Genomic DNA, 13,408 nt, shown 5'->3' with positions numbered 1-13,408 from the left:
TCTGAACACGATGGTACAGAAGTGGTCAAACCAGGGCAGAATATAGTAGGACTATCACCTGCCTCATTATGGTTACTATGCCTTTCTCTTTGGAGCCCAGCAATTCTTTTGATTGCCCTACCACACTGGACTCATTGTGTGTGAGATCCTTTAAAACCCCAGGATCTTTTTCACATAAATTGCTATCGAAGTTGTACTTTTCCTTGTTTTATTTTTTCTTTAATCTAAGTACGAGGGTTACATTTATCACTATTTTTGGATCCTGACTCTATTATCTACTGTATTAGCTATCACCTCTAGTTTTATATCATCTGTCAATCTGAGAATCATACCTTCCAAGCCTTTCTTTAGATTATTGATAAAAATGTTAAATAGCACAGGGTCAAGCCTAGATCTTTTGGAGTACTCTCCTGGAGGCCTCCTTCCAAGTCAGTAGGAAAAATCATTGCTGACTACTCTCAACCTTTTAACTAGTCCTTGAATCAACTTAATTACACTATCAATAATCCACTTTTCTCCATTTTGTTCATAAGAATAGCTTGAGAGATTTTTGCCAAATGCTTTCATAAAATCTAGAGGATGTATTAATTACCTAACAAACATTTATTAAGCACCCACCACCGACCAGGGACTGAGGCTATGAAAGCAAAAATGAAATAGTTCTTCCCCTCAAGGAGATTGCATTCTAATATGTGGCACAATATATGTATATGTCTGTGTACATATACATATCTGTAATGTATATGTATATGCAGCATATATTAAAAACAAATAGAAGGTAATTTTAGGAGAGAAGGCCCTAGGAGTTGAGGGGATCAGGAAAGACTTTATGTTGGTGATACTTAGGTTTAGGTTTGAGTGAAATAAGGGATTCTAAGAGGTGGCAGGGAGGAGGAGATGCCTTCCAGTCATGTAATGGGACCTATGCAAAATCACAATGATTGGAGTTCTGTGTGAAAGGAACAATAAGAAGGTTAGATTGTTTAGATCACAGAGTGAGGAAAGAGCAGTGTGTAAAAGGTAAGTAAACAGAATAATTTCTATTTTATCTTAACGTCAATAGAGTCAATTTATTTAGTGTGAATTCAATGGTCAGACATGTCCTTTAGGAAAAATTACTTTGGCAGTTGTTTGGAGGATGAATTGGAAAGAAGAGAGATTTGTGGCAGGGACACTAGTTTAGCTAATTGCATTAATAGGTAAAGTGAGAGAGAAAGAATAAGATGGTGAAGTAAGGTGGTGACTAAATACATGAAAGAAATCAGACCTGAGATTTGTTGTAGAGGTAGGTATGGAAAGCTTTAGGCATGTGTAGTGAGGGTGGGTAATATGGAGGTTGTGAACCTGATAGACTGGAAGGTTAACAGTATCCTTGACAGGAACAGAGAAGTTTGGAAGAAGTATGAATTTAGGTAGAAAGATGGGTTCCTTTTTTAAAAAAAATGCTGATTTTGAGATTTTGAGACAATTCTTTTATACATCCTTAGTCAATTTTTACTCACTAAAGTATTTTTCCAAAGCTTTTAATCCCTTTTCAAATCTCCTCTAAATTCTCTTTCTATTTCACTGAAAAGTTGAAGCCATTCACTGAGAGTTCTCTTTTCCTCCCTTATGCTCATCTCATCTCATTTAGATATGCTTTCACCTACTATTTCCTCTATTCCTCCCCCCCCCATCTTGTATAAAGAAGTGGCTTTTCTTCTTCCAATAAAAACCACTGCCTATGCACAAGGAGGTCCCTCTGTCATTCGGACTCACTAATCTCTTTAATCTCTCCCTTTCTCACAGTCACCTAACCTCTCACTCTAGATGCCATCCTTGACTTCTCACTTTCTCCTATTCTAGCCAATCTGTTGTCAAGTTCTCTCAATTCTTCCTTTGGAATATCTCTTTTATATGCTTCCTCCTATCTTCTGACCCTGCCACTATCCTGGAGCAGGACTTCATCATTTAATGCCTGGACAAGTAAATTATCCTGCTCAAGTCTCTGCTTATTGAAATAAGCATCCTCATTTCAGATATCATAGTGACTTCCTAAAGTGCAGGTTAGACCACATCACTCACCTATTCAGTAAACTGCAATGGTCCTCTACTGTTGCAGGATAAAATATAAAATCTTTTATTTAGCTTTTAAAGTGCTTTATAACCTAGTGCCTTGCTACCTTTCCAGTATTATAACTCCCTCTCCATGTTCTCTGTAATCTACAGTCCAATAATTCTGGCCTCCTTGTTTTTCCTTGTAAGACACTCTTGACTCTGGACATTTTCACTGGCTGCTCCACATGCCTGGGGGGTTTGCACTCTTCATTTCTTTCTTCTTACGCCCCTGGCTTCTGTCAAGTCTCATCTCAAATTCAAACTTTTGCAAAAAGCCTTTCTAAGTCTGCCTTTATGCTCATGTCTTCCCTCTGAGACTACCCTCAATTTATCCTTTATATATCTATTTGTATATATCGTTTCCCACTATTAAGTTGTAAGCTTCCTGAGGGCAGGAATTTTTTTTTACCTTTCTTCATACACCCTGGGCTAGCTCATAGTAGGAACTTAATAAATGCTTGACCACTTGACTGGAAATGTTTCTTGGATGTTCCATTTGAAATGTCTAAAAGGCAATTGGAGTTACACAGTTTGAGAATCATCTGCCCAGAAAAGATAATTAAACTCTTGGAAGTTGGTGGGATGATCAAGTGAGAAAACATAGCCAGAAAAAGAAAAATGGTGTGGAACAGTTTGGGGGTACAACCAGAATTAGAGAATTGACTATAGATGATAGACCATTAAAGCAGATTTTTTAGACTTATCCTTCAAAAATGAAAATGAAATTAATCTGAAATGACCTGTTCTTGGTGAAGCTGTACTAATTCTTTGTTATCATCATTTCCTTTAACTATCTCATTAAAAATATATTTTAGAACAGAGGCTGGGAAACTGACCCAAGAGTCATTTCTATCTCATTGCCTTCTTTTTTTATGACCAATAAGCTAAGAATGACTTTTGTGACTATTTTTAAATAATAAAACTATAGCTGGCTGATTATACAAAAGCAGGTAGTGGGAAATATTTGGTCCTCAGACTGTAGTTTGCCAACTAGAAACTAAATTTCTAGAATTTTGCCAAAAATCAAAGTCAAGTTCACTAGTCTATAGTTTACACATCTTTTTCTCTTCTGCTTTTTGACTGAGATATTGGCTCCTTTCCTGTCCTGTATCATTTCTGCCATTCATAATGATCTTTCAAAGATCAGTGATAGTGGCTCAGTAAACACATCCCTGAGCCCTTTCAAGAGCTTAGGAAGTAGGCACAAATGAATACAAGTAAAGCACTTTGCAAAACTCAATATAGAATTGTCAGTTGCCATCATCATCATCATAAGATATCTTGTTCTCCCCTTTTCTGATGGGGTTAAGATAGAAATAATCTATTGTGGTGGATAAGACTGATTTTTTTTTTTATAATTAAATTCAAAGTATTAGGATGTGATCTTAGCTTTTGTAAATTCCCTGACCACATCTGTAGGACAACTCTAGTAATAAATAATAAGAAGGGATGTTATATACCTCATCTCATTAAAGCATGGTTTTATTCTGCAGAAGGGTTATCTTTAAGGAGTCCCTACTTTAGAGGTTAATGTAGATTGTTTTTTGAAAGCATTTCATTCCATGTAGTTTGGAGATTAGAGTAGTCAGTATGATGATAATCTCTTTAAAATGTTCTAAAAATGCTCAAATTTTTATGAATTAATATTATGTTCTGGTCATTTTGAGCAATCATTCTATCTGTCATGATACATTCGTTCCATTATAGTTTATTTGCTAAATTCCCAAGGATATTTTTGGGTTTATATTTATAGTGTACAGATTAGTTTACAAATGATACTGAAATTTTGGTGTATAATTCTAGCCACATGATTATTTCTTTTTAAAGGTATCTGATAGATATTAAAACTGTATATCCCATTGTGATTTGTTGCATAGTTTTCATACAATTATTCTATAACCTAGATTAATCTATATATGTGAGCTCCTTAAGGATAACCTATAATTTCTGATTATAATAACTTGATTCTGAATCACTCTTATAAATCCTTTAGCATTCATGTCATCATCACCATCATAATTATAACCACCACCATCATCATCATTTTCCTTTTTCTTTGGGATTCAAATAGAAATGGTCCTAGTATAAATTGTTATTCTACTGTTATTCTTTTTTTTCTATTTAATGTTCTATAGACTACCATACAGGTTTATAAAATAACTGTGGCTTAATGAAAATATTAGAATGGAAGATCATCCTCTGAAGGCTCACTGAAAGCATCCTCAGTACAACTCTAGCAACAGACAGGTCAAAATGGATGAGATATACCTCATTCTATTCCCACAGGATGGTGATCACACCTGTTATCCTATAGGTCTTTATATTTTGGAGATTTTTCATTTCAAGTAGCTTGGAGATTATAAGTATTTTTTATGGAAACATCCATTGAAATTTTTTGCTCAATTTTTTTATATTTGAATGATTGTGAGCAGTTATTTATTCAATGGCAATGGTCCACTATTAGTATGGTTTCTTGGTTAAGTTCTTTCAGGACTTTTTGAGGTTGGTATTCATAGTATGGTAATATGTCATCTGGGAGTCCATGAAAGATAGCTTCTGATGTATAATTCTAGCTACCAAATTGTGTCTTGCTAGGTATTTGATAGATAGTGAAGATTTTACAGCCATAAGTGTTGTGTTGCACAATTTCTATTCTTTCTGGATTCTTTAAGAATAATGCTTCTATAATTGGCAATGACCGAGTTCTGAATGGCCATCTTAAAGTTTCTTCAAACAAATCCCATTGGGCAGCTAATTGTTTAATGTTCTTTGTTCACTGAATTCATACAAGTAGTACTCACAGATAGTTTTATTGTTATTCTTATTATTACCCCCTAATCCTTTAAACCTATTGTCTTGAGGGGTAGAAAGTGGAGGTGGGAAGTATATGATGTAACTGCTCCTAAGAGTCAAAGAAACAAATGGGGCAGAGTAGAGGTATAGCCTGGCTCTATTCTAAATCATCATGATGGAATTGAGTGAAGATGGTGGCTTAGAGGGAGCAAAAGCTCAGACCTCCACAAACCCTTCCTCATCGAATAAAAAACATAATGCTTTGAGGGTACTGAAAACCAAATCTAACAACAGGACAGATCTAGGGAACCCTCCTGCTGTGCTCAATTTAAAAGGCAGCCCCCCCCCACCAGCCTGAATTCTAGAATGTGTGGGTTTAAGGGGAAGGAAGAAGGAAGGTCCCAGGACACCTCCCCCACCTACAGTGATGAGCCTCCAGTGGTGGCTGGAATCTCTGGGTGGGCAAGAGTGCTAGTCCAGAGGGAGTACCTTGCTGATATAGCTGTGCTAGGCTCAGGGTGTAGAACACAGATGGCAGGGAGGCACCTGGAGGAGAATCTCAGAGCAGGCAGCCTAGTCACAGGCAAGACACTCTATCTTGTGCCCCCCCCCCCTTCTCAAGGTTTTGGTCTCAGGGCATAGCCAGCTTTGCTCAATCTCATCAATAGGGCAAATAAGAAGCCTTCAGAAGGAAGGGAAGCTCAAGCTCCAACACCCCTCCCCCAGACTGCTCTGAGAGCCTTGCTGACTAAGCTCCAAGGGCAAAGCCTGCAACAAATTACAGGCAACAACCTTGATAACAGGGCGGGAAGACCAGCTCCTTTTCAGCCTCTGCTGTCAGCCAGGGAAGATCTGACTAACCTGATCAATCAGTAGAACAGAGAAGAAGCCCCTTCAGGACAGAACAGCTCAAACCCATAGATCCAGCACATATTGAGAGGAGCAAGACTACAGGCAATTAAGGTTGGGGGGAGAAGGGAGGAAAATATGTTACAAGGGAATCACTTTAAAAGACTGATATATATCAATTTAAGGTCGCCAAGGAATCAGCTATGTAATTCCTAAATGAAAAACTCAAGTCAGCCGTCAGCCTTTTTTGGAGTTTAATTACAATAGGAGCAAGAAAGGAATTAGAGATATATATAGAGAGAGAAAGGGGAGAGAAGGGAATAGGGCTTAAATACCCCTTCTGTTTAGGCTGGGCCAAAAGGCCCAAGCCCTTAGATAGCTGGGGCAAAGAAAAGAGATCAGTCCCTTTCACTCACGTGTCCAAAATGGAGAAACAGTCTCAGAGGCCCCCACCTTCAGCTTCCTTCAGAGCAAGCTTCCTCAGAGCCCAGCAACCACCGACCAAAAACTCCACCCTCCCCAGTCTCCAGACCCTCCTATCTTTAAGGACACCATCCAAGTTGCCTCCCCTCAGTCCTCACATCTACCAATCACTCTTCATCAATTTCCCTGTCAATGGAGGCTCTCGCTTAACCCAGGACCGCCCAGAGGTTTCTGGCTTTTTGCACATGTCTGTTGAAGGTCATATTTTCCAATGATTAAATCTATACTCCTTTGCTACAGCCCTTTCTAAATCCTGTTAACTTGAGTATGGTAGAGATTGGAATAATTAAATTTTGATCTAGGCTGCAGCCCTTACTCAATCCTATTAGGACTGAATAGGGTGGAGATTGATTCCAAGTATCTCCATTGTATCAATTCTAAATCAATCAAGACTCAAAGAAATTCCTGTTCTATGCTTAAGCATAGGTCAAAGTCCTTTCCATTGTTCAGCAAAGGGTTTCTGTCCTAAAGTAATCTTAAGAAGGGAAGAGAAGGAACCTCCCATGCCAATGGAGTTCCCATTCCAATAGACTATCAGTAAGAAATTTTCCAAGTATGAAATATCCCAATGGTGAAATTTTCAACAATTATAAGTCTAAGGAAATTTGAGGTTTACAAATATGAGTAAAAAACGGAAAAAGAAAAAAGAAATTACAATTGACTTCTATCCAGGCAATGAACAAAGAGCAAAAAGAACAGAGGAGGACCAATGAACACCAAGCAAAAACACAGAAACTCCAGCAAACTGGACAGTCCTTGGAAGAACTCAAAATATACTTCAAAAAACAGTTAAGAGAGGCTGAAGACAACTGGGAAAATAACTTAAAAAGCAAAATAAGTCACCTGGAAACAGAAAAGAGTGTCTTGAAAGCTAAAATTAACCAGCTTGAAAATGAGGCAAAGGAGATGAAAGATGAGGCAAAGAAGATGAAAGATGACTTCCAAAGAAAATAATATCAGAAGGAGAAGGATGACCAAAAAGCCAGAGACAAAATTCTGTCTTTAAAAACTAAAATCCAACAACTAGAAGCAAATGACTTCACAAGGCAGCAGGAGCTATAAAACAAAATCAAAAGAATTAAAAAATTTAGGAAAATATGAAACACCTCATCCACAAAATGGAAGACCTAGAAAATAGGTTGCAAAGAGACAACTTAAGAATTACTGGATTACCAGAAGATTATGACAAAAGAAAAAGCCTTGACATCATTCTAAAGGAAATTATCCAAGAAAACTGTCCTGACATTCTAGAGCAAGAGGGAAAAGTGGAGATAGAAAGAATCCACAGGTCACCTCCTATACTTAATCCTTAATTGACAACACCCAGGAATGTTATAGCCAAATTTAAGAACTACCAGACCAAGGAAAAAATATTACAAGGTGCTAAGAAGTCATTCAGATACCATGGAATCACAGTTAGGATAACACAGGATCTGACTGCATCTACATTGAAGGACCGAAAAGCATGGAATATAATATTCTGGAAACCAAGGGAACTAGGTCTACAACTAAGAATCAACTACCCAGAAAAACTGACTATATTCTTGCAGAGGAAAGTATGGTCATTTAATAAAAATAGAAGACTTCCAAGCATTCATAAAGACCGGACTTGAACAGAAAATTCAATACCCAAACACAGAATTCAAGAGAATCAACAAAAGGTAATTAAGAAAGGAGAGAAGAAAAAAAACACCTTTTTTTATTAGGTACCCAATAAGTTGAAATGATTTATATCCCTATAAGAAAAGAGGATATTAGTAACTCTTAAAAATTGTTATTACCACCTGGGTAGCTAGAAAGAATTATACTTAGAGCAAATAGTGACAAACTGTATAGGATGAAATGCCAAGATATCAACATACATACATACATAAAAAAGAGGTTAATACTAAGAGAAATGGGAAAAGAGACAAAATGGGGTAAATTTATATTATATGTCATAAAGAAGTACATGGCAAGAGTGGGAGAGAACACCAATACATTGGAAGGGTAAAGAGGTTGGAGATAGGAAATACTTAATTCTTATGTGCATTGAAATTGACTCAAAAAGGGAAGAACAATCAGATCCATTGGGGGGCAGAGAATTGATTCGCGACCTATAGAGAAGTAGAAGGTTAACAAATGGACTGGTGGGGAAAGAAGTAATACAAGGGAGTTAGAGTCGGGGGGGGGGGGGGAATAGAGCATAACTCATATACATTATACTCTTATTACTAGATGCATATTCATAACTATACTAATTACATTAATATCTATTAGTACTATAATTTATCTAATACATGGGTATACTTAGCTTAATACGTATGATAATTTTACATAAGACATATTATGTATATATATATTATGCATGTATGTATATATGTATGTATGATATATTATGTATATACATTAACTCCATGGTCACAGGATCAACAAACCTTAATCTTACTAGCATATCATCACCATCAGGAATACCTCAATCCTCCCCTCACAAGAGATCATCATCCCACCATCTAAAGGTTTGCAGTCCTTCAGAGGAAACACATGAATTGTGACGTACCTAATTCCTTTGACTGGCTGCTGGTTGTTACTTCAGGATCATAAACTTGTTCATTGCATCCAAACTGCCACTAAATAAGGCATCACACAAAAAGGGGGCACTAATGCTTTCCTGGTGGAGTTGTGAATTGATGTAACCATTCTGGAGGGCAATTTGGAACTATACCCAAAGGGCGCTAAAAGACTGTCTGCCTTTTAATCCAGCCATAGCACTGCTGGGTTTGTACCCCAAAGAGATAATAAGGAAAAAGACTTGTACAAGAATATTCAAAGCTGCGCTCTTCATGGTGGCCAAAAATTGGAAAATGAGGGGATGCCCTTCAATTGGGGAATGGCTGAACAAATTGTGCTATCTCTTGGTGATGGAATACTATTGTGCTCAAAGGAATAATGAACTGGAGGAATTCCATGTGAACTGGAAAGACCTCCAAGAATTGATGCAGTGTGAGAGGAGCAGAACCAGAAGAACATTGTACAGAGACTGATCCACTGTGGTACAATAAAATGTAATGGACTTCTCCATTAGTGTCAATGCAGCATTCCTAAACAACCTGGAGGGATTTGTGAGAAATAACGGTATCCACATTCAGAGGAAAAAACAATGGGAGTAGAAACACAGAAGAAAAACAACTGCTTGATTACATGGGTCGAGGGGATATGATTGGGGATGTAGCCTCTAAATGATCACCCTAATGCAAACATCAACAATATGGAAATAGGTTTTGATCAAGGATACATCACCAAAGGGAGGGGGGTGGAGGGAGGGGAGGGAAAGAACATGATTCTTGTAATCAAGGAAAAATATTCTAAATTGACTATTAAAATAAAATTTTTTAAAAATCATCATAGTAATCAGTATGGCACAAAGGATAATGTAATGAGTGAGTGATATTTTTTAAATCATGATGATTATTATCATATCACAGAGACACTTTGGGAGTGGTGTCTTGAAATCATCAAGTCTATTTTGAGCAAGAGAGTGAACTTGTTTTTACTTTTCTTCTTCTAAATCAATGTAGTTCAAGTTTTAGCTTGTTGCATTTGTTGCATATTAATATTTCTAATTTGTGTGGGTTCCTCATAGGGTGGATTACAGATCAATCACCATGCAGATCAATCTCTGAATAGCTTCTGTCAGTGGCAGTCTGCTCTCATCGGAAAAAACAACAAGAGGCATGATCATGCTATTTTACTAACAGGACTGGATATCTGTTCCTGGAAGAATGAGCCATGTGACACTTTAGGTATAGTACCAAAAACTGTCTCACAAAAATTCAATATTGGTTGGACTTTTTTCTTTTCAATAACTAGTAATTAATAGAAGTGTGATATAGTGAAAAGTGCCCTGTACTAGGAGCCAAATGAGTTGGATTTGAATATAAGTATACCCCTTGTAGATGTATGACTTTGGGCAAGTTTCTTAGCTTCTCCAAACCTCAGTTTCCTCATTTGTAGAACAGGAACAATAAACACTTGCACTGTTTTCCTCATGGGTTATTGTTTAAGAAAGTAATTAGGAAACTTTAAAATTTGTCATTTGTGGTGGCATAGAGCACTGGACAAGGGTCAGAAAGATCTGAACCCTAATTTTGGCTCAGATAATGGATGACTATAAAAACCCCTTAACCTTTTACTCTGTTTCTACATCTGTAAAATGGTGTTAAATAAGAATACCTTCCTCACAGAATTTTTGAGAAAATCAGAGGAGATAACATATACAAAGTGCTTTGCAAACTTTAATGTGTCATATGTTATATTATATAAAAACAATATACTATATGATGGCTAATATTATTGTTATTATTAGCATCAGTATCAAAGGTAATAGCAGTGGTGGTAGTAGTAGTAGTAGCAGCAGCAGCAGCAGGACTAGTAGTAGCATTGGTAATAGTAGCAAGAGCAGGAGCCACAAAGGCAGCAGTGGCAGTAGTGAATAAAATTGTAATAGCAGCAGTAGTGGAGGCATCAGCAGTGGTAATAGTAGCAATAATAGCAGGAATAGCAGCAAACAGTGAGGGCAGCAGCAGCATCAGTGGTAATAGTGGCAATAGAAGTAGGAGTAGCAATAAGCAGTGAAGGCAGCAGCAACAGTAGTAGTAAGTAGCAACAGTAGTAATTATATGACTTTGGGAAATGATTTCTTCTCAATCTCAGCTTCCTCATAAGAAAATAGAGCAGTTAGAATAAGGTTCTTTTCAGCTGAAGAATATTCAATTTTATGGATTTAGATCATGTCAGCAAATATTCAGCATCTATTGGATTATAAAATTTCTAGTTTATGCACTACTGTTCTCACAAGAACCTTTGTAAGGTAAGTGGCACATATTTTCTCATGCCCATTTTAAAGATAAGATAACTGAAGTTCAGAGCAAGTGATTTGTCCAAAGTTACTAAATGTCAGAGCCAAGTCTTGTTACAACAATTCTTTTAATAATGCACCACTCTGGTTCTTTATTGTCCCTAGAATGTTTTGTAGTTGCTGGAAGAGCATAGAATTTAGATCTTAAAAGGACCATCAAGACCATTAATTCTAATCTCTACCTTTCACTGATAAGAAAATTGTGGTAAGGGTGAAGATCAAAGGAGTGAAGTGGTACAAAAAGTGATTGTCACTTTCTTAAGCTCAGACAGTAATAATAATAGTAATAGCTAACATTTATATAGCACTTATATGCCAAGTACTGTATTACACATTTTATAATTATTGTCTCATTTAATCTTCACAACAACCCAGGGAGGTAGGTGTTATTATTGTCCCTATTTTACAGATGAGGAAACTTAGCCATCAGAAATTAAGTGATTTGCCCAGGATCACGCAACTAAAAAGTATCTAAGACTAAATTTGAACTCAAATCTTCAGTATTCAAGCCTAAATCTGGCACTCAATTAATATATCACACTCTCTTTCCATTGACCAGACTTAACATCTACTAGACTCTAAGGACTATTAAAAAAGGAGACAATTTTATTTAAACTTAGTAACTCCTCTGGATCTCAGTCCAGGTCTTTTGTATACAATAGGTAATTATTGTATATGTGTAATGAATTGCAAAGCCTATGAAAAAACTGAGATTTAGATAATTAAATACTTTGCCCAGGATTATGCCTCCCCTGAACCCAGAGTTTTTCATTTCAAGTTTAAGCCTCTTTACATTAACCGAGGTTTGTCCATTGGCATAATAAGAAGGAGGGCAGTCTAACACAAGGAGAAATTGACTCAACTGGCATCAAGACTGTTAGGGAGCCAGCAGTACCATCCAAAGTGATTCGGTTGGCCTATAGATGACAAGAAAGGTAAACACTTTGACATATACCTATATCATGATCTAGTGGAAAGTGTACTGAATTAAGGGGTCAAAAGGCCTAGGTTCAAATTCAATGTCTTATTAGTTGGATGACTTTGGATAATTCCTTGGATCTCTGTTTCTTCCTCTGTAGAATGAAAGGCTTGGTCTACTTCTTTACATGGGGGTGTGTGAACTTTAAAAAATATGTATACATGTATATATTCACAGCTATATTTCAATGTAATTGGTTTCCTTTGACACTATGTATTTTATTATATTCATTTAAAATGTTATTCCAAGAAGAGGTTCATAGACTTCACTAAATCGCCAGAGGAGTCCATGACACCAAACAAATTAAGAGCCCTTGGACTATATGATCTCTAAGGCATTTTCTGGCACTATTATATGACCTCTTAGACCTACTCCAGTGCCTTTTAGGTATTCAGCAAATTTTTTAAATTATGTGACTAGTTCCTATTAGAAAGTTAAAACTCAAAAAATGTTAGTGTTACTTTTCAAATGTATGTTCTCAAGGCTGATCTGGGGACCCAAGTTCAAATCCTGACTCTGATATTCTATGTCCCTTGCCACTTCTTAAGCCTCAGTTTTTCTCATCTGTAAAATGGGTATACTCACACTTTTATTATATCACTGAAAAGGTTGAGGAAATTTCCCTATTAGATCTAAAGTGCTATAGAAATATGAATTGTTATCAACTTAAGAGACTTTGAGATCACTTAAGCCACATTATTATAAGTCAAAATAATTTTAATACCTAATCACTTATTATCTCTAAAAGAACAGAGATGTCCTTATACTAGCATTGACCATAAAATTAGGTGAGAGGACAAAACAGAGCCTTTCAGGTTCCAATGGACAGAAAGCATTAGATGAATAGTGGCCATATGTGGACCAATAATTATCCTAAAGTTGGAAGATGAAAACTGCTATTCTAACTGATGGATTAGGAGTGAACAATATAGTTATACAATAGTTATACAATCCCATAGTTAGAAGAGATCTATGAGGTCATCTTGTCCAATCCATGAATTCCTTCTACAACATCTGCAACAATCTCAATAAATTCTACTCCCTCAACTCTCTTTATCCATATATCTATATTTCCATTTATCTATCATTGATCTGCCTAACCATCAATCCATCTATTTATCTTTGTATTTTGTTTATTATCTATCCATCCATCTTTATATCTATCTACCATATATCTCTCATCATCTGCCCTTGAGGAACTTATAAACTTTGGAATAGGAGTGGTAGGATATAACAGACTCAGATATAAATGATATAAAGGAGTAATGGGGCAGAGGGAGTGGTCAAAGGGGAGATCCAGACATCTTATT

At 36.6% G+C, this 13,408-nt stretch overlaps 1 protein-coding gene across 2 annotated transcripts in view; it reads left to right on the top strand.

Annotated features, from left to right (window-relative positions):
- ADAMTS18 (ADAM metallopeptidase with thrombospondin type 1 motif 18) overlaps positions 1 to 13,408 on the top strand; it is a 205,783-nt gene that overhangs the window by 86,534 nt on the left and 105,841 nt on the right. For both annotated transcript variants that reach the window (XM_007477046.3, XM_056796391.1), the window contains exon 6: positions 9,845 to 10,004. In XM_007477046.3, coding sequence (XP_007477108.3) covers positions 9,845 to 10,004 — 160 coding nt within the window. The remainder of the gene's footprint in view (positions 1 to 9,844; positions 10,005 to 13,408) is intronic.

This window comes from Monodelphis domestica, chromosome 1 (genome assembly GCF_027887165.1).
Source record: "Monodelphis domestica isolate mMonDom1 chromosome 1, mMonDom1.pri, whole genome shotgun sequence".
NCBI lineage: Eukaryota > Metazoa > Chordata > Mammalia > Didelphimorphia > Didelphidae > Monodelphis > Monodelphis domestica.
This window is presented reverse-complemented; position numbering and strand designations above follow the sequence as displayed.